Source organism: Pungitius pungitius, chromosome 13 (genome assembly GCF_949316345.1).
Source record: "Pungitius pungitius chromosome 13, fPunPun2.1, whole genome shotgun sequence".
NCBI lineage: Eukaryota > Metazoa > Chordata > Actinopteri > Perciformes > Gasterosteidae > Pungitius > Pungitius pungitius.
Genome location: NC_084912.1, coordinates 6578111 through 6605548, shown reverse-complemented (window position 1 = coordinate 6605548; position 27438 = coordinate 6578111). Strand labels below are relative to the sequence as shown.

The following is a 27438-nucleotide window of genomic DNA, read 5'->3' as shown; positions in this document are numbered from 1 at the left end:
ATATCCAATACAACTTTTAAAAATAATTTGGAAATAGCCTGGTCCCAATTAGCTAACTGTTCAATCATCAGGCATGTATTTGAGAATGTGCAAAGGGATGAAACTATGTCATTGTAAGTCTATTGCTCAGGACCCAAAAAGAAGTGCATTATATGGTATATGGAGTATGGATTTTATTAATGAGCAGAGCTCCAGAAAGGTGCAAGCACCAATTACGGAAGCTAAGCCAATGGCTCGTTCTCCGCTCGTTTTTGAGGGGACATTGCGCCAATTAATTGATGGTGAACTCTGATCGTGTCAGGAACCTTAGGCAACTCTAACAAGACATTAAGTGTGCTGCTCCATATGCTACCAATTTAATGTGTAAAACTGTCTCAGTGGTGGAGCGGGGTGTCATTCAATCAGAGGGTCGGCGGTTCCATCTCTGACTCAGATTGTCCATGTCAACGTGTCCTTTGGCAAGACACTTGCCACACCAATTTGCTGAAGGTTGTAGCATCAGTACCTGTGTGGCTTTGTTGGTTTGATGGGCAGGTAGCATCATACACGACTGGGTCGATGACATGCTGTGGGATGCTTTTAGTAGCAGACTAGAAAATTATAAAAATTGGTCTATTCATATTTTTTACTTGATAGTGTGTACACTTTCTGTTGTATTGTATGTATTGCACATTTATTTTTCATTATCTGTGGGGTGAATCATTTGTTTTAGTCTACTGTTGTATTACTTGAAATACTGTGTATTGAATTGGATTTTCAGGTCCTTATTTATTAAACAATAGTTCAATGAAATTCATTTGAGTTCTTCTTGATTATACTGATTGTATTGAGATCCCTTCCAAAATGCCTCCCAGTGGTGCGGCGAACCAATCCATATCCTGTGTTTGGTGCCTCAGAGGAAAAGTTGCAAAAAAGTAGTTTAAATACATAACTAGTTTGGAAAAGTTGCCATGTTTAAGATCTGCTGGAGAATGTTTAGGATTCTCCAATGTGAGAAGATGAGGGAATAGCGCAGCCACATACGAGGACTAGTCAATCACATGCATTAAAAAGCATTTGTTCAATGGAATAAATCCAAAGCTGCTGACATGAGAAAATGACTCATATTTTTATTGCACTTCCCCGGGAGGAGGTTGGGCGACAACTCCAGAAGTTAGCCGTAGCAACTAGCATTGAGCAGGAGTCCCAGCACTTATGATGGCAACCAGTGAAACGGCAGCAAGAGAAAGTTTCATCATACAGGCGGGGAGTCGAGACGGTGCAGGAACAGAACTCTTACTCTGGTGTTTGCATAGGCTGAATTTGTGTTGCTACACGCCGCTAACTGAACAGTTGTCTCTTAAGGAAGACAAAAATGTATAAGCAAGTGTTTTTTTTTGGTTTCCACCACCTCGTTTTAAACTCATAGTACTATAATAATAACTATGGTGTGTATGCACCGTCCAGCATTACGTGGTGGCCCACACAATGTAACACAATATAGGCAGACTCCATACGTGAAGATTCTAATATATCTTTGTTATTTTTTATCTCGCTGCAGCTCGGTTGAATTTATCCACGTCCTAGTCATCTAAACAACAGCATACTGAGCTTCCCTTTCATCAATATCTTTCTGCACGAAGGATCGCAGTCCTCCTGGACTCATTCTGTAATAAAAATGCTATATGGCAGCTGAAGCATTGCCTTATCTGGCAAATTTATGAGTACGTCAAACACTGCGCCTTTGATCTGATCATTACTATATGGTACAAAATCAATGTCCCACTCTTCCGCAGTGGCATTGGTGTGCGAAGCGAGTGCAACATCTCCCGCCCCCCTTTTTCTCTCCATGCAGGGCAGACATGGTGTCGTGCTCGGGTTTACTTGGTTCCTCCAAAGATGTGCAAAGATTACACCAGCACAACCCACTAAGTGATGGCTCTCAGAGGGGGGGGGGGGGAATCATTTACCAAATAGAAGGTTTTGTAATGTATCTCCAGATTATAAGAGTCTTGACATGAACGTCGTGAACGCTGTTACAAAATACATGTCAGGTAACTTTCAAAGCACAGGCTGAGCAAAGAAGAATGCTCGTTTATTAGAATGAATGTTTAAACAGTGTATTAAAGCAGAGTAGCATTCATTCTTTTGATCATCTGGCATTTGTGTTAACTTCAATGTATGCCAAGGCCTCTTGTGATGCATCCCACAAACACGAAAATACAAACAAACCAAACTTGCCCTCAGCCTTCCTCCCTCTTTTTCTAGCATTTCTTTCCCTCTATATTCAACGTCAAAATAGTTTCACCCTCAAGAGCTCATTGTATTTGGCCGTCATGGTGGGTATGCTACTTGTGTTTGAAAGACAATTACTTGCAAGTATCTCCATTCGTTGTCTTGACAATGCAATTAGCAACCTAAAAACAACCCTGCCTCCATGAAGTGTGAAATTGAAGAAATTCAAAAGCAGATGATACGTAATGGCTGTAATTAAAGTTCTGTAATAATAGAAGTGTTTCTGGATCATAATTGGCATAACCTGTTGTATTCGGTCTGCATCTAATAACTTAGTTGGTTTGAATGTTTGAGTAGGGAGATTTGTATTGATCCAAACATATTACACAGCAGTCTCCAATTATCTCTTCTCAAACATGCCTTTGTCAGATTTCCGATCTGCTGTCAATACTTTGTTGGCTCTCTGTCACAGTACAGTCAAGAATTTCCCTCAATTTGGAAAGCATCACTTTCAGAAAAACAATTTCCTTTACTTCTATATTTAGTCTGCTTCAAATAGAATGTACGGAAATCATTGGGAGGATGTTAGACATCTTTTTTATGAACACAATGCAAGTCCTTCTTACTGTAAAAGTTATCACCCCATGAAAAATAAGTTCTTCAAAGTGGCCATAATCACAATGCCCTTTAGTGCACCTTCTGCCGTAAAAAAAAGAAAAGAAACTATGTGATTTTGATGAGACTGATCATCGTTTGTTTCTGTTATCTTGTCCACCCCTTGATATATGAGGATAAACTAAATATCAGGAACACACTAAATAATGACAACCAGGTCAACAAATGAACCTTTGTTAAGGTAGAACTTGGTCAACCTGGTGCATACCATACCTTCAAAAAGCTGTTCATTAGAGGGTAATATACATCTTTTGATTCATGTTGTGAAGGTTTAGCTTACGTGGTGTATAGAAACATTTGTATGTCAATAGTTTTAGCTCAAGGAATACGATGCTTTGGCCAAAATACCATGCAATGCACATGAACAAACCCAGAGAGAAACACACACTTGCTTTCTCGCGCGCGCCCATCAGGGACAAGGAAAGAGTGCTTTTTTCCCCCCCCTTTCTTTTGACATGAATCAATGTTGACATGTTCTTATTTCCACAGCTGAATCTTCTTTTTTCATGAAACTCTGACATGAGCTGAACGGAAATTCTACGGCATCCGCTGTAGCTGGCGACACAGCTGCCGCGGTCAATAAGCCGGAGCTGCTCATGGACTTGGAGCAGACAAAGGTGCCAACAGAGCCGGATCAAACAGCTTGATCTGTAAAGGACTTGACTCAAGACATAAATTGACTGGGGAAGGGGAGGTGGGGGGGGGGCAGGAAAGACCACCTCTCCCCCCCCCGCCCGCGAAGTCAGATATCTTTCACAGCTCATAGACACATGGAGGGACACATTTTTGGAAAGGTGCCGCGGTCATTAAATCCAGGCTTTTTTTTTTTTTTTTTGGTATATTCTGCACACACATCTGCTGAAGATACGTCGCCGTGGCTGTGATATCACCAGGGGCGGAATGACCTCTGCCCCCCCGACTGCCTCCGGTGTTTGTGACACGGGACTCATGCTATTAGACACCACAGGAAAGGATTTCACTCTTGTTACACTGCTGATTGAACGCCTCGGCGCTATCTGTCTCCGGGACAGTGGTCTGCTGCTTGAGGCGCTTCATGTAGTCCTAGATTGTGTGCTATACCCCCCCCCCCCCCCCCCAGATGGATGTACTTTACATGACATTTAACACAATCAATATGCGGATGTTCCCCTAGTACAAACCCACCCCATCTCTCCGCTTATCCGTCCTCTATGAAGTGCGCAGGAGAATTCTTCGCCCCTACAGCTTGTGGTGTATGATTTGTGTTCTAAGGTGACGCGGAGTTAATGGTCACATGCACTTTCAAAACCAAGATAATGTTGTTTACATATGTATCCTTCAATTGGCACTGATCTGAAATGAAAATTGGACTCAGATCCAGTGTAAAATGTGCATCATCTGGCAGGCACTCTGGGCTAAGTGTTGTCTGATGTCTTGAGAGAGAGAGAGAGAGAGAGAGAGAGAGAGAGTAAATAAAGAGCCTAATGTGTTGTAGTGTACACATCTAAAAAATACTTAAGAAAACATAATCTCCTCTTGATGCCGGGGACATTCTGATGGCCCGGCTTGTTTGTTTTTGCGTTAAAGGCACGGCTTTGAAAAGGAAATGATTGTGATATTTTCACGTCAACCGTAATGACTTCTCATTTGTGAATTTGAGAAGTCTGCTGCAGGGGGACATTACGCGTACACTTCAGCTTCAGGCCTGGTTTTATTCACAGAGTGACATATATATAAAAAAATAAAAATGTGTTGTAATGATTACAAAAACATTGTGATGGATGGATCAACTTTAAAGATGAATGAATGATTAAATGTTTCTGGTGAATTACAAAATAGAAGTGGGGTTGATTACGTTGAAAGTCCGTCAGAGTTAGATGGGCTATTTCACATATTTTGCTTATTGCTTTGAACTTGTGCCGATTGTGCTGTGAACACTAAACAGCAACAAACTATTTCATATTTTCAGATTACTTAATTGTGTGTTGTGAGTCTTGCCATCTTCATCCTGTGATGTCATGGTTTTGCCAAATGTGGGACAAATGCATCGTCACTTTGTTAATTCTGTTGTTATTACACAAATGTATGATTCCGAAATCTGCATGATCGGATTTTTGGTCCAAAGTATGACAAGCTGCCAACCCAGTATGTTTACTGGATTTTGCTGTATTTTATTGTCGCACACCTCCTCTCTTTCTCCCCCTCCCCTTGGATCCCTCTTGTCTTTGAGCCTTTTATTTGTTGCTCCAGAGAAGGATTGCACTAAGTTTGAGCTACATTTCAACATCTCAGCTAGGAGTTACACAGATTTTTGTTTATATGTCTTCAGTTCCAGATTTTAATATTTTCGTTTAAAGTTTTTGTGTAATGTTAGCAATATAAATAATAATAATATGTTTTTAGTTACCTTAATTCCAAAGTAACTAAAAGACATAATATTATTTAATTTCAACTCAACTGCAGTTATTTTCATCAATAACTTGCATCATTCTGCAAGTGGATCAAATTTAGCATCCCCTGAAAATCACGATGCAAAGGAAGCTGTACCCGGGTGTATAAAGGCTCAGTGTTCAGTGTGCTGGGTTCAGAGTACCTGCAGAGTCAGAATACAGCACTCTGTCTGTCAGCAGATGGACTCAACTATTCGTTGGACCATAGAGGGATGCTGCTGAGCCTTTGTTGTGGCTTTGCAGTCGTGTCTTTCATGAGTACCTGGAATTTCTGACATTTGATCATTTTACCATAACATTTTTTATATTGGTCCAAGTTAGCAAAGTCTTGCGTATCATCCTTTTCAGGACAATGGGCGTAGCTTCCAGCATGCTGTTGTATTTGTATTTTCTCATTTGCTGATGCAAAGCTACATAGAACATAAACACGGACAAAGGAACGAGACAGTGTTGTATAAGTATAGAAGTATGCGGCTTTCCATTCCTACCACAAATCCAGAAGTTTGAGATTTTACAGTTATGATGTTTTTTTACATAATTTATTACAGGCACAATTTTTTCAGAAAGCGGTACATTGTGCCAATTAAGTCACATAAGCTGTAAGATGGAATGCATTCATTTAAACGACTGCCTTAATGTTGGACTGTGAGGTTAAACTTTAAGAATTTAAGATTTTAAGATATATCCCTCTTAATTTTTGAAACTAGTCAAAAAGGGTCAAAATTCTCCCATTGAGAAAGTTTTAACGAAAAGGATTCTGTTGAAAAAACATTATAATCTATAACTTTTTGTTGGCCACTTTTGCACATAATAAAGCTAATGATAGTAACCAGCAGTTCATGAAAAAAACACAAATTTGTTTTCAGATAATTAGAATTGTCACTTGTCCAGCTTTTTCATCCAATTGGCAGAGAGTCCACGTATGAACGAGATGACCATGTTTGGTCGCAGCTACTTTTGATGAAAAGGGAGAATTCATTAATTTAACTGGTAAAGCAATTATGAAATATGTATATGGAACACACTGCATCGGCGTGATGAAAGTCTGCCATTGTCCTGACGGCTGGTTTTAGCATTGACATTTTAATTGGTGATTTTCAGCTCTTATTCTGAACCAAAAATACACAGACGGCAGAGAAAGTTTCTAGGACATTTCAGAGAGAATGTTAGCTTCTAAGCTGGTCACATACACAGTCACACACACTGACACAAACACACACAGACAGCCACACGCACACAGTGGAGTCATTGAAATTGAGTAGTCTGACTGAGCCTGTGTGTGGGCTCGGTGACAGCGTTGATTAAACATTAAGGAAGAGATATAATGCCATTTTACCATTGTGAGTTATCCAACCTCTTTGTGCTATCATTTCATCTTTGCCCTTGAACTCAAACACGTTGCAGACTGACAGGATAGAAAGAATAATGATAATGAATTATGCATACATGAGAACTTGAATTCATCTTTATCCAACTTTGGGAAGTTGGTGCGTTTGAGGTTCCCAGAGCGTTATTTGTCATGCAGCTGACAGGAAACACTGCGGTTGGTGCTTGTAAAATGGGCTTAGCGTCTGTGCCAAACAGTTTTGCTGAGCATTGTGGACCGTGATCCCGATCCTATTTATCTTTGGTGGGAATAAGTGGGTGAGCAATGTGAGAAAATAAACAATTTGTCTACTTAGACTTCCTCTAACCCCTCTCTTGAGTTGATAAGAGATGAATTGGAAGCAAGTCGTAGAAGTGTTAGATTCTCTGAATATCTGTGGAAAACTCGCCAGTCGGGTTCTACTCTGGATGGGTTTTCACTTTAAAAAAAACGAACAGACGTTTTGTATTTTTTACGTTATTTTAACACAGTGGGTTTTCAAGCTGATACTCTAGGATGCAGTAACCTTCGGTTTTCATTTTTGGTTAAACACAAAGAACCTGTGATGCCGTAAAATGTCTACCGAGGTACGCTGGTCAGACTCAACTCATTGGCACAAATATTAGTAAATAAAGATCATAAGAGGTCTTATTCTTTTATCCATAACGTTTAAAAGCGGAAGCTTTGGATCTATTTGGACAACCCGAGTTATTTTAGCCCGGTGATATATTCATAGCCTTTTTTCCACCGAGGTTACACACTTATCACTTTCATTTTGGCCAAGATATTGCTCTTGGGATATGAGTAATTTTCTCTCCAGGCTTTTGAATTTCCTGGATAGCTTATCATCAGCTTATGCCCTATGATATTACAAACTTTTGGGCTTGATATGAAAGGGGGTTCTATGTACCTCCCATAAAGGTACACTGTGTAATTCATAGAATTTACATTAGTTTAGATTGGGATGTGTTCCCACAAAATGTTTCAAGGAAAATATTCATATTACTTTTTGTGTCAAAGGAAGAAACCTGTGTGTTTGACCAACTGTTGAGATGTTGAATTGTCATTATATCCACTGCCTGCTGCATTGTTATAGGTTTACATGAGGGAGACATTTTGCTTTAACCTGCTTCATTTAATTTAAACTTGATTTAAGCCAAAATGTGAAGTCCTGCTGGCATACGTCTTGTTTTGGAACAAGAGATAATCATTTCTTTGGATCACATGAACCGTTAATGATCTGAGTGTTTTTATTTAGAGTTTAGATCATCTTCATATATATTTTATTACAGGCCTACTGACAAGTGCAAAAAATAAAGTCCTAAAGTACAGGGCAATAACTCTGCAATATGCTTAAACATGAATATTAAGGTGTCATTTGATCCACTTTGATCAAGTCTGCTGGCAGCATAAGCCAGAGACCCATCGCCGTCATCACATTTTTATTTAGATATTTTTTCAACATTTTACAATTGAATTCGACGCATTTCAAACCAGTTTGAAGAGCAGAAAGTGAAAAACGAACAAACCTGAATTGTGTGAAAAAACCCAAGCTGCTGAAACATTCTGATAATGATGTATTTATATTATTATTCATAGTAAGAAGATAATACAGAAAGTTTTATTTTTAAAAATCCTTAATCACATGAGAAAAACAACAAACAATATCAGTGACAGCAGTTATTTCTTCTGATTTAATTTGATCATCGCTGAGTTTATGTGTTGTTTTCTTCTGTTGTCACATCTGACCCATAATGTTCAACGTTCAAGGTGAAACATATAGCCTACATGACCATTTGACAGAATGTTTCGTGGATCTTTTGAAAAAGAGAAAGACTGTCTGTCATTTAATAAAAAAGTGCCTCATTTCTAACCTTGGGAATAAATATTCTCACAGGCGTATAGCGCTGCAGTACACATAGGAAACATATGCAGCTATTTTAATTCACTTGTGCAGAGGGAGGTCCTTTGGTGCCATGGCAGTGCTTGATGAAGTTGCTATCACCCTCAATGAGGGGACTAATTATCACAACAACACATACATAAGTCCTCTATTAGATTAAGGCTTACTTTAATAGACTCCCAGCCAGAGTGGGGGGAGGTGGCTTTAATGTAATTGGTTACAAGACAACATGCAGAGGGAAGCGTCACAAAAAATTAAGCAGATTTATAAGACCTGCTCCATCTCGTTTTTTTTTTTGTTTCATTCCCCCCCCCTCTCCCACCTCTCCCCCATGTCTCCCGCTTAAGCTTTATTTGACCACTCTAATCGTTCCTTTCCTGTGATCTCACAAGTGTGTCATATAAATGGCTGGCGCATTCTGTTTATTTTTCCCATCCATAATACATAGGGTATCTAAATCCTGCTGGCGTGTGCGGGGAACAGAGGAGGAGAGAGGAAGAAAGGAGGAGAGAGAGAGAGAGAGAGAGAGAGAGAGAGAGAGGCAGAGGTGGCTTGCTAATGGTGTGAGGCATAAAGTCTCAGAACAAAGTGGCAGAAATACATACACATAAGCCAGGAAAAGCCGCAGAGGCCACGCACTGTGGTCCGCTGGTTGAGAAGTGGTGATTTGAGAGTTTGGAGCTCAGGAAGGCTTTAGGCAGGGCTTCATCTGCCCCTGCTCCAGCGGTATTCTGGATCGGCTGCCTAAGTATTGCCTTGCAGTCACCTGACTGCAAGGCAATACTTGACTGCAAGGTCACCCAACATTTAAATTCATTTCTCGGGAAAGCACAAATTGCTCTCCAGTGCAACCTTTATCTTTCTTCATCCCATAGCATTGGAGGGCTATCCGTCCGGCAGGATTCTGAGCGAAGCAACATTCCCAGACTTACAAGTTCATTTCATTTTTTTTTATAGACATGGTAATACTGTATGTATCACATGAAACCAACCAACAGGAGGAGCATGTTGTGCGAGCTGTATTTAACTGTGATTTATAGATTGCACATCAATAAATGTGACCAGTGGTGTTAGCCGTAAATCTGGGCCCCATAACGAGGCTTCCCCTTCTCGTACACCCAGTGTCACGCCGCCACAAATAACTAGTAAACAAGAAGGCAAACATCCGTTGTGGTTATTTCGGTAATCAGTAATGAAACATGAATGTATTCAAGGAGGTCTGTATGTTCTGAAATCTCAATAAGATTTTTATCATCAGGATTCACGCAGTATTTGTTTGTGGAAACCCTACCGTTCATCTCTTCTGACTAGTGGTAAATAACAATCTACATTGTTGTTGCTGATTTTATTATCTTCTATACCAAAAAAATGATGTCTTAGAATGTGCTTAATGATGTTGTAACGTTTTCCAAACTGATGTATTTTACTCAAGTAGGCCATCATGTAATTCTATGTAATAACAACTAAATGACAAAGGATTTCATCAGACTGAAGGGACCAAGCATTCAAGTTATGGATGAGAGAAACTATTGTTTGGGTCAACTGTCGTAGTGATGCTTCAAAAATAAAATAAAATTCCAGATCAAACTTCTTGGGGAATTCTTGGTATTGCCTTATTAGTTTTACCAGTGCACATTATCTTCATTATTTGTATGTGTTTTTCTGTTGATGGCTGTGAGCCTGTCTGACTAACTAAGTCGTGGTTGACTGTTAAGCTTTTACTTCTGCATATCTCATATATATTCATACATATATATATACATTCTCATATACAGTATATACAATATCCAGTGAATAGTTCAGCCTTCAATCCATAGCTAGACAGCATCAGGGACACAACAATGTCATCTGTTTCAGAGAGATTATTAAAATAAATTATAAATGCCTTCTAAATGACTCAAAGCAAGCACATCAAAAAAAAATCAGATTCTATTGTTTTCTGGGATTCTTTCGGTGAAAGCTTTAAAATTCTCACTTTTACATTTTGCATCCTGCAGCAGAGCTTTATGCATAAGCTTCCACTCTGAAAAAAAAGGGTCTCCTTCTGGTCTCCTGCTGCTATTGCACAGCAAAGCCAAGAGAAACAGGTGCCCGTTTTAAGATTATTCAGTGTAAGTGAAGTGTGTAACTGAACTGCAGACTCTTCTACCTCGCTGCAGAGTTCGTGAAAAGTACAAAATATTTGATTTTACTCACCACGCCACATAAAAGAATGTACCAAAAAGAAAACACGTGAGTTTTGTTTTGCTTTTATTGCCTTACAGCTGAGCCCAGATTTGTCCACAATCATAAGGCCTATATGCCTCTGATTTGATAAAGCTGTCAAAGTTACATGAAAGGAGGATAAGACGATGCAAGATCAAAGGGGGTTTTTTCTTCTTATACCGTGTCTGCAAGTAGCGTGAGAATTTAGGAGCACTGTTTCCTTCTACTGTATGAAGGGTTTCACAGACCCCGGGTAATTACTCCTGCCGAGTTGTTACTCAAAAAAGTAACGCATTCCACCACATTTTCAGCCCCCAACAACCCGACTCTGGACTGCTTGAATGACAGCATTGCAAAAACTATGGAAAAAGAAAACTAAGAGTGACTTAACTGGAATAGAAGTGCCGTGGGGAGAAGATGGATTGGTGTGCTCTCAGTGGAAAGCTGTCATAACAGTCCTCAGCAGCTGTTCTGGGAGCAGCTAGGACTTGCTGGAAATATGTCACACACACCTCCACTCCTCCTGGTACAGGCCCGGGCGGGAGTCCCACCTAACTGTGTCAGATTTCCATCTCATTGTGGTGAAAGCCAACCAACCTTCGAGGGAGAAGAGTACAGGGGAACCCGGGCCACGGGGGGAGAAGGGGGGAGGGGGGCGATCCTTTAATTTAGTCTCAGAGGAAAAGCATTAAGCCTCCATCCTTCCTGGGAGGAAGAGCACAGCGGGAAGCACCGTGGCGGCACGCCGCCCTCTCACATCGTTTGCTTCTATCAGAGTACCTCCATCAGACCTCCTGTGATGTCAAGTGATTCGGTAATGGGTACGCACGCATAACCTCTGCGTAGGTATGCTTGCTAAAGTAACCTTTTCTGCAGATTAACTGCTGCGTGTTTCCTCTCAGGGTGGAGCAAAACGTGTAGAGTTTAGAGTGAGTAGTCAGGGGATCCGGGGAGTAAAGGTGGTGTCATTCCTGATAAGACTCAGCCCCCCGGCCTGACAGGAGGCAGTTTAAACTTTGGAAATTATGAATGACCATACCATGTTTTCTACCCTCAGCATTTAAAAACTCTTGCTCTACCAATTATTTTTTGCTTCAGCGACTTGCAATGACCATGTTGACACTGCGGTGAAACACCAAATTAAATGTGATCTTTCATTTATTCATGATTTATGTTTTCATCTCAGAACACAAGCCTGTTAATATCCAGTATTTTAATAGCAGGGTATTTAATAAGGATGAAATAAAGGGTTATTCAAGACACAAAAAAATGATCCAAACACAGTATAGTTATATCTTCTGATGCTAGAATTGTCACAGTCTTTCTGTGTAGCTCCTCTACAGCAACATCCCCTGTTCCTCATTCCCTTCATTGCTCTTTTTCCTCCATCTTCTTGATGCTATTGGAATTTTCCCTCCTTTTCCCATCACCTGACCACTCCAGCCATCTACATACCTGGGGCACATTCAATCTGAATACCGTGTTCTCCTCTGTTGCCACGGTTGCCAGCGGTGAATGACAAGTCTTCTAAAAAGGCAGTGAACGAACCATGAGTCACATTTTTTCGTATTGAAGTTGGTACCTAATCAGCAGTGATGTGAATGATGGCCTCCGCCGCACTAGAAAGGCAACAATGGATCCAACCACGACACACAACATCGTGGCTGTCTTCACTTCACACATCAGCGATGGCTCGAGCATGCGTATAAATTCACTAAACTATACCTGTACTGCTGCATAAAGTTATTTAAACTCTTCCTTTCTGAATGCATTGTGTTTGTTTTTGAACAAGAATGCACCATGCACGTTTGTAAGTAATGCCTGGAAATACCAGATTTAGTCTTTTTTTTAAACTGGGATTAAATGATTTTTGTGCGTTAGTATTCGATTGGAGCAATGTTTGGGTCGGGCCTGTAAATATAAGTTCAATATTCCCTCTGGTTTCTGATCAGTTTTGGCTCTTTGACAACTCTTTTGGGAAATATCTCACTCGTCAGCGGCTAAGTGCTCCACTATGTTCACAGTTTAGTCAGTAGAAGTGTACACAAGAGCTTTTTTTTACCAAAACGGAAGCTTTGAGTGAACAAAATGTGAATATATTTGACAAAGATAATCCAAGTGCGTTGCTGAAACAGATCAATTTGGATTTGTCATTTCAACATTAATTAAATTAATAAAATATACTAGCACCACCAGTGTAAATTGTTTGCACTTTGATTTATTAAGTCCATTAGAGCCACTTGTCAGTTTTATAAATTGGAGGTGGACCGAAATCAATCTCAAGTCAACCGAAATTAATTTTTGTCCGGTAGCGCATATACTGTATATATCTTACATGCTCTGCAACTCCTGTGTTCTCTCTTTGTAACTCTGAAAAAAAGGCAGACATGTACGTGTCTACGTTACATTTATGTGTGTTAGATGTGTGCATTGCAGTTTGGTAAAGGAAATACTGCGCAGTGCACGGGGCTTGTCCATAAAACTTGGCTCTGCAGGATTTTTCTCACAAACGTACCTGTAGTTTGGAATATTCTAAGCTTGTTAGGGGGGTTAGAATTTGCATTTATTTGTTTTACCTTTAGTTCCTATACTTCATGCCAGGCTTGTATTGTGTACTTCTTTTTAGTGGCTTTTTCCTTGGACCAGGTAAAGTCAGATATTTACCAGTTTTAAATCACAGGGTGGATTATGTTAATATATGTTAATACATACAGCAGTAACATGACATTTGTTGACTCTACAAGTGGGCCAACAAAACCATAAATACAACATTTATTTAAGCATGATTAAGGACTATTATTTTAAATTAGGTTTGCGTTTGAAAACTCAAAGGTTTTTTCAATATAGTGACCATCATCAGTCTCAAACAAACTCAGGTTGCGCCGTTTTATATTAAGAACAAATGTTGCCAAAATATTTGATGCACACTATTGTCTCAAATAGCCTTCTCCTTTATGTTGTAGCATCAACATTTCTGTTCATCCTAACTGAACAAATTGTATAAAACAGAACATTAACGTATCTAGAGGGGGGCGTTCACATGTTTCTGGCCATAAAACACGGGATAATGCAAAAAAAACAACTGATTTGGCATTTAAATGACATTTTGATGTCACAGTATTCTGTGCATTCAGACAGGTAGATTAATATGTGATCCTGTTGTCAAGCAGCATGATACTAGTGATAAAACGCAGCGTTTCAGTGATGACTAAGAGTGTTGCAGATCCATCTGCAGCACTTCTAGACTCCATCACGGTATCTATTGTAGTCCTCCGGGCTCCCTCATTGTTCTTCCATTTCATTTGTCTCCATCTTGTGCCCTGAATTGACCCTCGCTTTATAATTAGCTGTCTGCTTTGCTCTGGTCCTCTAGGTACAGTATGCAATTGCACTGTGAGGAATGAGAGGGTTTAATACATCTGTCTCACATTCTTCATTTGCACAGTTTTAGCAAGAGATTTACCGTGCAGACTGTAAATGTGACAGCCTGGTATTGCAATTGAAAATTAGAAAGAAAAACTATTAAGTGAATCCTGTGGCATGCAATTCAGCGCCATCATTCTGTACAGCATGAATATGAAAGATAGTGGGACCTTGGGATAATGATGAAGATCCAACCAGCAGAGGTGGTGGCTAGTGAATGAATGCTGAGGGCTTGTATGTTTTGTGTTCATTCCCACGACAGTCCGATGAGAGAAAAACAAGACAGAACAAATATTGCTTTTCAATTTTCACTGCATTTCATTAGAAATGCATTATTTCTACTTTCTTTTAACGTATTTCTGAAACATGTAATGCAATTGCATGGTACAATTGGTGTATCAGTTTATAAGCCTTTAGAAAAATATTGTTTTATTGTTCAGCAAGATGCACACAATTTCTGTTGTTAAATTGTACACTGCTGTTACCTTCACATAAGGACCGTGTGGTAGGGTTGCTTGTTTCTACAAATACAGAACAAATTTTTGTTCTTTGGGTTTTTTCAAGTAACATTATGTTTGCTATGCTGGCCTGTTAATAAATGCTGATGTGTGGATGTGGGAGATTTTGAGTTTTCTTTCCACGGTAAAGAAAGTGAAGTCGTCAGTAACACAACTATTTACTTTTTCTGTTGCGAAATTCTAAAAGTCACTAACCTGTAATTTGTAATTCACAAGATGTGTCAAGTAACTCCTGACCGACCTGCATAACTACCAAAACTGCAAAAACAAGAAGTTTTAACAATACTATAATTATCCTTTGGAACCACAGTATGTGGGGTTTCAACATTTTGTGCTTTAACGGATCCCAAAGTTATAATGTGAACAAGCGGAAAACGATCTGGCAGACCATAACGCGTACTGCTTTCGTGCCACCAGAATGAGTTGAAAGATTTTACAATCACATGAAAATTGAAAAAAGCCGGTGAGAGTAAATGCTCAACAACATCGTCAGAGAACATAATATAGGGGTTGCAGAAGAGTAATACATATGGGTTCTGCACTGAGGCAGAGAAGATGCAGTACCTTGAGCGTGGATATTTTGGTGTGCATATATTCTGCTTTGAGTTTCTTTTGTTTCTTCACGGCTGTGTGCTCTGTATTCTCCCAGCAAGTTTTCATTTTTATAATTCTGCCTGGGGAGTAATGTTTCCAGTTTTACAGGACGATATATCTTCATATAGGCTGATGCAGGTAACGTACAGTGACTTTGACACATCGAAACCAAAATCATTTCTCACATCACGCCACGCTGGGCAGTGTAGATTTTTGATTAACAGCTGTAATCGAACTTGAGCCCATCTTTCTGAGCCATTTCCCTTTTGGCTGTCCAAAAAAAAAGAATCACGTTGGATCACGAGCTGTCTCAGACTTCAAAAGGCGTGAGATGGGAAAGAAGCGAGGAAGTGCAAGTGGAGGCACATAGACAGAGAGAGGGTTGGGCATGGTGGTGGGAATGTACTTGAAAGGAAGACAAACAGACCAAGAAGGAGAGGGAGACAAAGAGGAGAAACGTATGGTGAGGCGTACGTGTGTGTGATGGGGGGGGGGGGGGGGGAGGCGTTGTTTGTTGGTAAGCAATTGGCCGTCCGGTAGAAACCCAGAAAGCGAGGAAGACGCAGCACATTTAGTCAAGTTCACACGTCCTTTTTTGATAATAAAAGAGAAGATTGACAGAAAAGTTGCCGAGGGTTTCAATAGCATTGACTTCCCTCTCGGCTTACAGGAATCCCACCCAAAGTCCCAGTTAGGCCACACGGCCGATGTATTAATGTGGGACAGAATCCATTATGGGGAAGAAGTTTCTTTCCTCTTGCTTCTCTCTTGTCAGCAGAAAATATAACGCGACAGTAAAGAATACGGCCGATGCTTGTTTATGATGTTGGAGCTCGGAGGACTCTTCATCAGTTGTCATTCCAGACACGTAGTGGTTGCTTTTAATTTGCCATGTTATGCCGCTATAAATCTACCCCAACATCATCCTAATGCCAACCAGGAGGGAAGGGGTTCGGGCAAATCACTTTTTTAAATCTAATCTATTCTTGTTGTTGTTTGCCGTCCACAATCCTGCTGGAACTAACTTAAATAAGACTTGATTTTAAGTATGCATTTATTCCTCCCACAATAAAGTCGGAATGTTTGTGGACATAAAAGATGTCCTAAGGCCAGAAACCAGAGAATCAAGATTGTGTCCGTACAATGATGATGTCTCCAACAGAGGTCACTCTGTAGATTCAGCCTCAACCTTAACAAAATAAAAAAAAAAATGTATTCATGTAAACTGTAAATGAACTGCAGCCGTTCTGTAAAGTACAACGTGTTCTCAGACAGAAACATCATCGTTGTGCTGCAGGAACTGGGAACCGGATGAGCACGTTTCTCATCGCCACCACGCTCCTCTATGGTCAGTCTCATTAACACGAGTACGACTTTTCACATTCCTCTCTTTGTTTGTCTGTATCGGGTTAGAAATGGGCTTCGTCGGGAAGAGGAAGATGTATGAGTGTCTTCGTGGATACCTCCCATTGAGGAATCCCCCCCCCCCCCCCGTGGGAGGCATCCATGCTGAAGACACAGCAGTTAGTGGCATATGCTAACAACTGGGCAACGGTACAAAAGAAATGTTAATTTGTGCAAAGTCAAACTGCCGTCCCGCATAACATTGCTGGTATTTTCCCTTCAAGAGACAGATCTGGTATTTTCAAATTGGGTCAAAGAATTTCTGCTTGATAACAGATGGCGTCTGCTCTCCAGTATCAATAAACAAGTTCATTAGAAATAAACACAGCAGCTGCATAATTGTGTCTTTATATCTGCTGGTCATGTTGTGGTGAGATATTTCAGCAAAATGTATTATTTGGAGCCACATACGGGCGCGCACACACACACACACATTACAGTCCCAGCGGTGGTTTAATAGAAGAATTTAGTCTTGAATTAATAATTTAATTGTGCCTTACATTCTAACTCTACTTGGGGTTTACTAGCTTTTTCCAGCATATATTTGGCACATGGCAGGGAAACAGCTTGAAACGGTAGTCAGTGAGTGACTGAAACACACATTCAGAGGGGTGTCGATGTAAGGCATCAGTGTTACCCAACTTGCAGGTTGGAGGGGAGACCATGCAAAGGTAATATTCACAAGAAAAAAAAACTTAAAATGGTGTAAAGGAGAAATGAGAGTGGTGTTCTATTAGGCCGGCCTCTAACAGGGATCTTTTTTTTTTAAACATGTGTACAACTTGTAACTCTCGTCTATCATTGTTTCCTACCTCTAGGGAAGCATTGTGCCTAAACATAACCATATATTATCGTGCATAATTGCTAATAGTGCATTTTGTATTGCAAGAGCGCAGATTGCACTGCAGGGACGACTAATGACACACATTGTCAGTAAAGCACTTTACTGATATGCTCAGTTTTCCCATTTTGAGAAATTGCAGATACACTCATTAACATAATTTCACCATTGAGATTGATAGAATAGACATTTAGGGTAATATCGCATTTCTTACCTTTTAGGTGCCATATTACAATTCAAGGAGACAGTATTGCAAAGAGAGACATTATGGGAGTGCTCACTTAGTACTTTACCTCCAAAGAATTGTGCTCCATGTACCTGAACTGTTGGCTTACAACCTGATCATCTAACTGCGTGTGTTTTCCCCTCATCTTTTGTAATGTTCCCCTGTTCCCAGAAACACGTTGGTGGTTGCAGTGTAATCATAACTAACAAAATGGTCAAATTATAGCACTCTAGCAAGTTGTAATACACTGAAAATATCCTTTAAACAATTTGGACCATCTTAAAGAATACAGATGAAGGAACAAAAACTGTAACTGACCCAGAATATCTGAGAAAATCCTGCAAACTGTTGGGCTGCAGCTGTGGGATATCAAGCAAATTGTATTGATATCTCGACAGGCTAGTTGCTGTGTTCATGCACAGGGAAAAGGCTCAAGAACAAAGACATCAAAGAGATATTAGTAATCCATGGATTCACCAATGAGCGGCCAGTTTATTACAGTGGCAAACTGTCCTAAGCCACTCCCACTGTGATTTTAAAATGCCTTTCTTTCAATTAGACAATGAAGGAGGTAGAAAACAAGTGTTGCCATGTTCAATGAAAGAGCGTTTCTCTTTTTAATGGCGTGGGTACAGCCGAGTGGAGTATGCACCTTGCTGTTCATCTCCTGCATGCGAGTACGGGCTGTCTGGGCGATGGCCATTATGGTTCCTGCTGCTGCCTATGCGTCTGCTCCGCCGGGATCACTGAAGTGTTGGAACTAACAAGCTTGGGATGCAGACAGCGGATGCACAAATGGGATTTTGTCCTGAAAGCTTTGGAGCTTGCTCCCTGTCTTCGGCAAAAACAGGAGAGAGGACGGGGCTGTTTGCAAGGGGCCGTCTAAGTTATGCGCCACCAGAATGAGATGATTACATCTGATAATCTTGCTAATGATCTACACTGGGGAGGAGAGCCCATAAAAATGAATGAGCCACACCGATGTACACTTTTCGGGTCTCAGCCTCTCGTCTCTCTTCTTCTCTCATTCCCTCTCACGGTGGTTGAGATTCATGCAGAAACTGAGATGTTCTCCACCCAGGAATATGCAATGTTCTTTCTCATAGTTTTAAGCACACACAGGATGTGTGGCGCATATGGACGCGCATACCGAGACACATTAGAACGCTTCGCCCCCAGATAATTCTTTACATATCAACACAGGGCTCTTTTTCGTTCACTCTCTCTCACACACACAAAAACAGAAAAACACACACGCACAAAATAAGAAACAAACATGCAGAAATCCACACAATGCTCTCCCGGCCCAAGGTTAGTACTGATTTAAAGACGTGTCGTTGATGAAAGAGGCTCCTCCTCCCTTCCAGGCCTGTCAAAGGGTGTTTGGGAACAACCCACTTCATTTTAGCACCATAATGGGTAAACAGAGTGTGATCAGTCCAATTACCCTCTCATTGCAGAGGCGTTCTGGCGGGAATGGCCTGTGGAGAGAGGGAGCTGTCTGGCTTTGCAGCGAAGTTGCAACGGTAGCACCTGCTGCCCCGCAGCCCTCACTTGCATGACTCTCAATTTGTTTGTACAGCCGTGCCAAAAGAAAAAGAAAAAACACAGTGACCAAGAAGTGATCCTTCCCGAGGAGGATGGCAGCGCTGGCTGGTCTTCTGATTGCTGTTTTTACTGCGCTGTCGACGGCCATGTGCAAGATGAGAAAGGCGCTGTTCTCAGCAATGAACTAATGTCAATTTCGTTTCTTCCACTGGGTTGTTTTGTGCTCATTTCTGGCTGTGCAGCATTCAAGGACGGAGAATATTCTCATCCCCCACGCTTCAGCATTTTTTTTTTACAGCTCAGTAAATGCGGGATTTTGCAGCCGGCGGTTGCTCCTCGGTAGAGTAAATAGCGGCAGTCCTGAACATGTATTCTGAAAACATATGTGATGTGGTTTTGCTGGTTTTCAGGCATTGTGTTCACTGTCCAATGGCAGGCATATTAGCGCAAGTGTGGAAGTCTGTGCTTATGTGTGTTCAGGTCTCGGATTGGTTTTACATTGACAGGAAGGAGTAATTGCTCTCATAACACACGTGACATCCGCCCCCACATAACAGCGACATACAGTACCAGTCAAAGGTTTGGACACACTTTCTTCTCATTCAATTAAATGGTTGCATTCCTGTTCTTTTAATTTAAATGTGGGTTTGTCGTCCTTGAAAAAGAAGGAAATCCTTCACTTGAAAAGAAAAATCTTCTGCATTTGTGCCGCTGAAACAAACACTTCTGCAGTATGTTTCAGGGGAAAGAAAGCTACTACTACTGAAAAAGGGCCCTATCAGCAGGAAATAGGCATTTCATTTAAGAATTCATTTGGCTCCACTAATTGAAACTAATACATTTCAAGTAGCATATTGATTCAGAGAAAGATGTTTTTTTTTTTAAACGTGCACAGTATATAAATAAATAAATAATGCAAAATGTGAAGGTGCCATGATTAAAGCAGCGTTGTTGAAGGCTTGCTTTTGCCGGCGTGCCACCAAAAGTCATGCAGATCACAGCAAATGTATCACAGTATGACTTCAAAGGTCTCCTTGTTTCGTGGGCTGTTGTGCAGTAGAAGGCCTGAGGTGAATCCTATTAGTGGCCTAATTAAAAAAAAAAACCTTAGAGTGTCACCAGAAATACCGACAGTGGAGAAAACCTTGAACATCTGCAGCTATGCACATAAAATGACATCGGATCACTTCTTGATCTTTGGCAGGAAGTCCAAGTGAATTTGCGCAAAAGGCACTCGGCACGTGGACACGGCTTGCACATAGTTGACACGTGAATCCGGAGGTGATTGATGCAAGTAAATTGTGTTTTTCCGTCGTTTCAGGGGCAAAGAAAAATTGCCACAGCGTGAACACTCCGCTGTTCTGCAGAGCACGGATGACTTCTCCTGTCAATAACGTGCTGTTTTGGATAACTTTCATGCGTCTACTTAAATAGCCTCCAAAACGGTGCAGAATAAAACGCTTTGGCATCCCAGGAGAAAAAAATTAAATCATAAAATTAGAAAAAAAAACATTTCAAAGCCCTTTCTCCCCAAATACCCTCATGGACAATGAGCTCAGATCGTTTTCTGCAGTCACTCTGTCGGCGCGCTCGCCTGATGCGCAGCGCCTCCCCAACTGGTCCCTCACTTTGACAAATTCCTGGACGAGAGCTCATGTGCGGAATGGTGTCTTCCTCGTAAAGGCGATGCCGGGGATCTTTTAGAAGTTTCTTTACCTATTTTATTTTGTGTCACTTTGAAAGAACACAATGGGACTGAGGTCATTTGCGAGGTTTTCCCTCCTGGCTTTCGCGTTGCTCGACTCCCTTCGCCCCAAGTTTGTGGCTCAAGCGGAAGTGAGTTCTCCGAGATCAAATCGCCTGGATGTGACTGCGCTGGAGGAACTTACAGCCCGAAAATCGACGGAGGTTGAAGCCGAAGATAGCGCAAAAGTTTTCATCGCTTCTGCATCGGACGCAGTCGTTGCTTTGAAACCGAACACTCGCAAGAAAGTAGAGAGCGAAACACTGAGAGGACTTGGAAACGATGCGCGGATCGGCAACAAAACGGCACCAAACTGTCACAATCGCCGCAAAATTCCAGGTGAAAAGGTTAATAACATATCCGAGGACAACCAAGGGGGACCCGCAACGAATGTAATGTTAGAAAATACATTTTCTGACACAAAAAAGCGGGCAAAGAGGAACGTGCGTACAACATTTACAGACAACGTGGATAGGAGTTCCCGGGGAGAAGCTGGGTCGAAAGGGCGCTTTGTGGAGACGGTCCAAGGTGTCTCCAACTCCAGACCCGAGTACCGACGCACAGGAGAGGAAACCAGAGGGTCTAACCCGAGGCAAAGTGAACCGCACCTGGACACCTCTACTTTCGCTCTATCGGGAGACTCTGCGCACAACCAGGCGATGGTGCACTGGTCCGGACACAACAGCAGCGTGAGTTCCAGTTTGACCAAATACACACTAGTTCATATCATCGTCTCAGCATCTCCCCAATGCACTTGTTACGACGCAAATATTCCCATTTCTCTGGAACCTCAATTCTGTATCCGTTTTAAAATAGATAAGGAGCGCCAGGTGTCGTTTCTACCTCCAAAAGTCATTTAATACCAACGCACAAGTACCAGTGAGAATGAGCGGTACATGTTCTCGCTCCACATGCATGGTCGTGCTTTCATGAGTGTGAACGCACTGCGCGTCTGATGGACTCCAACGTTCACCTGCAGGATTCCCAAACCGCGTGACATATATATTTTTTTTTAACAACGTGTCTGTGTCCTGAACCTAAAATGAACAGTTATCCCCGCAGGTTCATTTACGCGAAGCAATCACAATACAATAATTATCTATGAAATATTATAAGTATTGTCTCTCAGGAAGGTGCAATAGCTACTAATAAAGATTGTGTCCAACCAACTAATGTGACACTGATGAGACTCAGTATGACCTTTTTGGAAATCCACCAGGCTTTTGTCTTTGACAATTGTTGGTAGTGGTCTTAATTGCCTGTTGTATTAATATGCTTCTGGTTCAAAGTTACCGAGCTTTGCACTTCAAAACAGGTTGATGGAACTATGCACCGCCGAAACGAGTGACAAGATACTGCAGCAGCCACCCAGATCACCCCCTATCTTCACACAGACACACACACGCACACCATTTCACCACCACTAAGACAAAACAAGGGAGATCTTATCTCATGCGGCATGCAAACCTGTTTGCAAGCTCCAGTATTTATCAGGTACAAGGATCTTAAAATTATACCCAGGCTTAGACTAAACAATGGGGCTACTCTGTCTTTTTTTACTGCAGGTAATTCAGATTAACTCAGTTTGTTGGGGCAAAGGGTGTGTGTCGGGAACATTAATCAGAAGATTTGTGTGTCCCAGAAACTCTCCTAATATCCATACAATATCCAACCCTGCAGATGTTTTTTAAAAGGATGGCTTTTTTAACCGCCACACACAAATTACGATCTTTTTCATTTTTTGTCTGGTAACATATTTCATTACGTCAAAGGCGTCGCAAACTCTGCCCAAAATGATGTATTGCTACGCACAGTCTCCGTTGGAATAAACCAGAAATACAATCTGATTTGTGGAGGTGTATTGTGAAATATGTTGTTGGTTTGAGATGTCTTCAGCAACAATGGCCTTTTATACTGCAGGACACTGTTCACTGGATCATCACTGATGAGCTTGTCACTGCAGCCAGTCAACATGTGAGATTTATACAGTCTGGACCCCTGTCTGGGGCTCAAAAAGTATGAGTGGAACTGCAGAGTTTAAATTGATGGCATTTTATGACTGGGTGTTAGAGCTCAGACTATAATAGATGTAAATGACAGATAATAAATCCAATCTAAAAGGAACATTTGAAGGAAAATTACTTCATTCCCGTGGTCTAGGGTAGCTCAATCAAATATTCAATCCAAGACTTTGCCTGTGATCCGGCCGAGATGTAAAGTCCCACAGAGAGTGAAATGAGAAAGATGTAGCAGGTGATGGTGAATGCGAGGGGGGCGGAGGGGGTAAAGCATTTGATAAAAAATTCATCTTACAAAACCTCAAATCTGTCCACAAATCAGCCCTGCCGTCTTTTTTATTTGATTTCTGTGATTGTGTGAGACACCAAAGCCTGGAGCCGTAGCTCTGCGCCAGGTGAGCCCACGAGGTCCATCGCCGAGGCAGTGCCAGTAGATCGCCCGCCATTGATGAAAATCGCATCACGTCACGCGTGCGCAGTCGACCGCGGGAACTAAAGGACACGTTACATTTAATGAAATTGAATGGTCGGTCCTCGGAGGGTTGGGGGGGGGCGGTAGATCGGCATGACTCGTGAGCAAGAAAAGTGCGGGCACCCCTACTTTTACATTCTCTGACTGAAACTGCGATAACATTGATTGGAATTGACCATGGGGATAAAACATACACTGCACAAAGATCTCTGCTTTAATGCGTGCGTCTTAACAACTTCTAATATTAACTGACGGGAGGTTTCTCACTTACCTGAATGTGCAGGTGGGATGGAAAGATGAAGATGAATGATTTGCAATGCTGAATGCCATAAATATATGCAAGATGGAATTCAAACTAATTAAAAACTATGGATAAATACACTTGGTTTGGGATGCTCCATATGGTAAATCAATATTTCAGTATTTTTCGCCTAACATGAGTGTCCATGCTGCGGTTATCTATCTCAGCAGCCCTCGCAGCACATCCTCCACTCATGGGATGCGTCGTCTCCCCCTGCTTCCCTCCTGAAGGCAAAAGTCTGGGCCAGTCAGCTGGTGATCAGTGAGTTATTGGCAGCTGAATGATTTGAGGCTCCTGATTGAACCGTTTTTGCAAGCTCCTCACTGACAGCTGACCAAACTAGGCCCCGTTGTTGAAGAGAGTTAATGAGCGACTTTATCGACATCGCCTCCCTTGAGCTTCTGCATTTGAAAGGACACTGTATGCTGGCGTAGATAAGGTCCGCCTATAATGAGAATGTGGGTTCTGAGGAGGTGGACATCGATGGTGCCAGCTGTTCTTCTTCTGTCCGGGATCAATCTCGTTGTTAATTTGTAATGTCGGGTCCGAGGTAGTACGAGTCAAACCTATCTGACACCTCGGTGAAATCTTTTTGTCTTTTTCTGCTGCGACTGGATGGGAATCGCACAGGCCTCCTGGGCCCCGTTGTCCCCGTGCTTAATCAGAACGAAGCGGTTATTGTTGCACATAATCTCAACGGTATAAATAGACAATAGGAAAAAAAAGGGAAATGGCACGGCCCAGGGGCCCACTTGTGTTTAAAACCGGTTCATTAGATAGACAGCCATTCCATTTAACATGCCAGAGCCGGTTCCATAGAAACTCCTTGATCCATAAAATCAGATGGAATCGGTTCCCAATTCACACAGGCATTTGACCCCAGTTTGTGGGTCCTACAGGATGATGAAAAGCTTTAAAACGCTAAATCTGAGGTCTTTAGTTACAACAAAGGGAAAAGCTGTGTTTTGGTTTTCTTTTTTGTGTTTTTCTATTATGCACAACCATATTTTCCTGGTTTTGAAGTCATAATTTGGGGGGAAAAAATCCCTTTTTAATGAAATAAAAGGTACACAATGTTCAGTCAAAGGGGGCTCACATGTAAACAAATCCTGCACTTTTCATCTTCCTCTGCCCCCTGGTTGCTGGCTAAGGTGAACTTATCCATCCCACGTTTTAGGACATTCTGAGATGTCATTACAAATTGTTTTGCCCATCTCGGCATTCAGACATTTTTTGAATTTCAGATAAGCTTTTTTGTGTAATATGGTTGATATGCCGCCTGATTCAACGGATGGTCGGTCAAGTGTCTGATTCATCTGACTAGATATGGATTTTAAAGTGGTTTCCCATGGATGAAAAAATAAGACAATGTTCATTTTTTAGCCATTTTCATCCTCCACCTGCTTGCCCCTCGGGATGTCGGCACTATAAGTGCGTTCAATAATCCAGCCCGTCTCAAGCCTTTAGGGGTGCACTGACCACTGATGTGATTGTAAGATGCTGATAGAAGCGCCAGCCGCCCTGCGTGCCCCGTAAGAGGCGAACAGCGGCAAAAACAATTTCTCATGAGCCCGAGTGATAAATTTCAGAAAATTTGCAGAGAGAAATACAAAATGTTTTTTTTTTTTTGCCTTAGCGTTATTTTATTGTACATGGGATACAATTTCCCCTCTCTCTCTACAGAAATCATTTGGTGAGAAATACAAGGTTTTACTCTTCAAATGACATGCATTTGTGCCCCCTTTTTTCATGAATCATTTGTGCTTGGGGAGCGTGATGCATCACATTAACAGGGGCTTTCAGCACTTCCTCAGCACTTAGACTGTACTTTTGACTCTTAAAGTGCATTTTAAACAGCAAATATAAAGGCTGCCACAAGTTCATGTCCAAGCGCAGTGTTGTAGCATGAGTTCGCCATGATCTGCCTCTAAAACATTCTCAGTCTCTCCCCCTCTGTTTAACACACACACACACACAATATACACTTATTACAGTTTTAATCAAAGTGACAAAGCGGGTGCCGAATTATATTTGACAGTTTTGCATGTGATTAATTACTTTAATACTTGTTGCAGTGTGGCAGACACTACTTAAGCTGTGATTAGGTTATGAAAACAAATTTATGCATTTTCTGATTGGGAGAAATCACAAATTTCAATTTCAAATTGGGGCGATGACCTCTTTATTAATCATCACAGAGATAGAGTCAACTCTAAACGAGGCAATTAATGGAACCTGTTTTTTACGCTTAAAGCATCTGACTAATCTTGTCCTGTTCTTTAGTATTCATGCTTCTTATGTAAGGTGAACTAAGTTGCTTAACATTAAACCTTGAGACTTGCAGGACTATGATTTACTAATGTATTTACATATTACAAGGATAGCTCGGAGAGAGTTTTTACCCTATTTAGTGAGATAGATAAGACCCAACATTAAGCACCACACACACACACACACACACACACACACACACACACACACTGAGCAATCAATGGAGATGATGGAAACAATTGAAACACAAAATGGTACATTTACAAAATGGCACACTCAATCAATTGGTATCTTCATATGAATTCTCTTAAATCCGTGTTTTTTTCTACCTTGAAAAAAACAGAAGCAAAATTGGAGGATTCACAAATGGACAAAAGAAAGTGGATTAAATTATGTCAACAATTCTGAAAGTAAAAGAAAATAATGCTTTTCACAAGTTTAAAGGACCATATTTTATTACGATCCCATTTCATTCTATGGTCCTTTTTAGTTAACTCCTTCTATGTCTTTCAAAGGCTCATTCAGAGATTTCATCCAACATCATATTTTCATATTTTGCCCAAACATGCCTCTTTCTGCTGACTAAAAATTGACCTAGTGACCATGTGTGTATACTTCTAATTTCTCACATTAAATTAAATTAGAAGTAAACATAATGCAGTCCGTCAAAATAAAATGGAAATGTTGTTTTTCTGGCAAAATATTAATACTAAACGTGTCTACAAAATGTTCACTCATATTTCCCACTTTAGCGATCAAAGACTCTGCCGGGGTTCTGTTTTTTTTAGTACAAGAAGGCAAACCCTATCTGAACGTCAGTTATCAGTATCTGCGTGTCAAGCCCGTTGAGTCATGTGTTTGCAGTTCACTGAACCCACAGATGCTCCCGGGCGCCTAACAGCAAACCGCTGCCCCTCAAATGCTCAGGATGGGCTAAATGCAAAGCTATGCACATTTTACCCTATATGTATAAAAGAACGTTTTTGCAAGAAGGGGCCCATTCACTTAACTGTATCTACAACATTTCACCAACAAAACCCAACTGGTTCAGAAATGAGTCCAAATCTTCATAAAACACCCAAAACAAAGTTGACCTGTACAAATGGCTGGAATCCCCTAGTTTAGCATCACCGATCCGCTCTAACTTCACCACCTGCCTGTCACCTCAAGTCAGACCAAAGACATAGTGGTTCGTTGCTTGGAAAAAAAGACGAATCCTGGCAGAATCCTGGCAGACGGTACCAGTCAAAAGTTCAATTCAATGAGAAAGTGTGTCCAAACTTTTG

General features: G+C 41.2%; 1 protein-coding gene across 2 annotated transcripts in view; it reads left to right on the top strand.

The window, feature by feature from the left end:
- The window catches only part of sorcs3b (sortilin related VPS10 domain containing receptor 3b), a 69915-nt gene that overhangs the window by 12976 nt on the left and 29501 nt on the right, over positions 1-27438 (top strand). The window contains exon 1 of one of the 2 annotated variants that reach the window (XM_037465930.2): positions 20755-21779. The exons of the other annotated variant lie outside the window; for it this stretch is intronic. Within the exon in view, the coding sequence (XP_037321827.2) occupies positions 21096-21779 (684 nt within the window). The 5' untranslated portion in view covers positions 20755-21095. Of the gene's footprint in view, positions 1-20754; positions 21780-27438 lie in introns of those variants that run through there. 2 annotated transcript variants of the gene reach the window in all.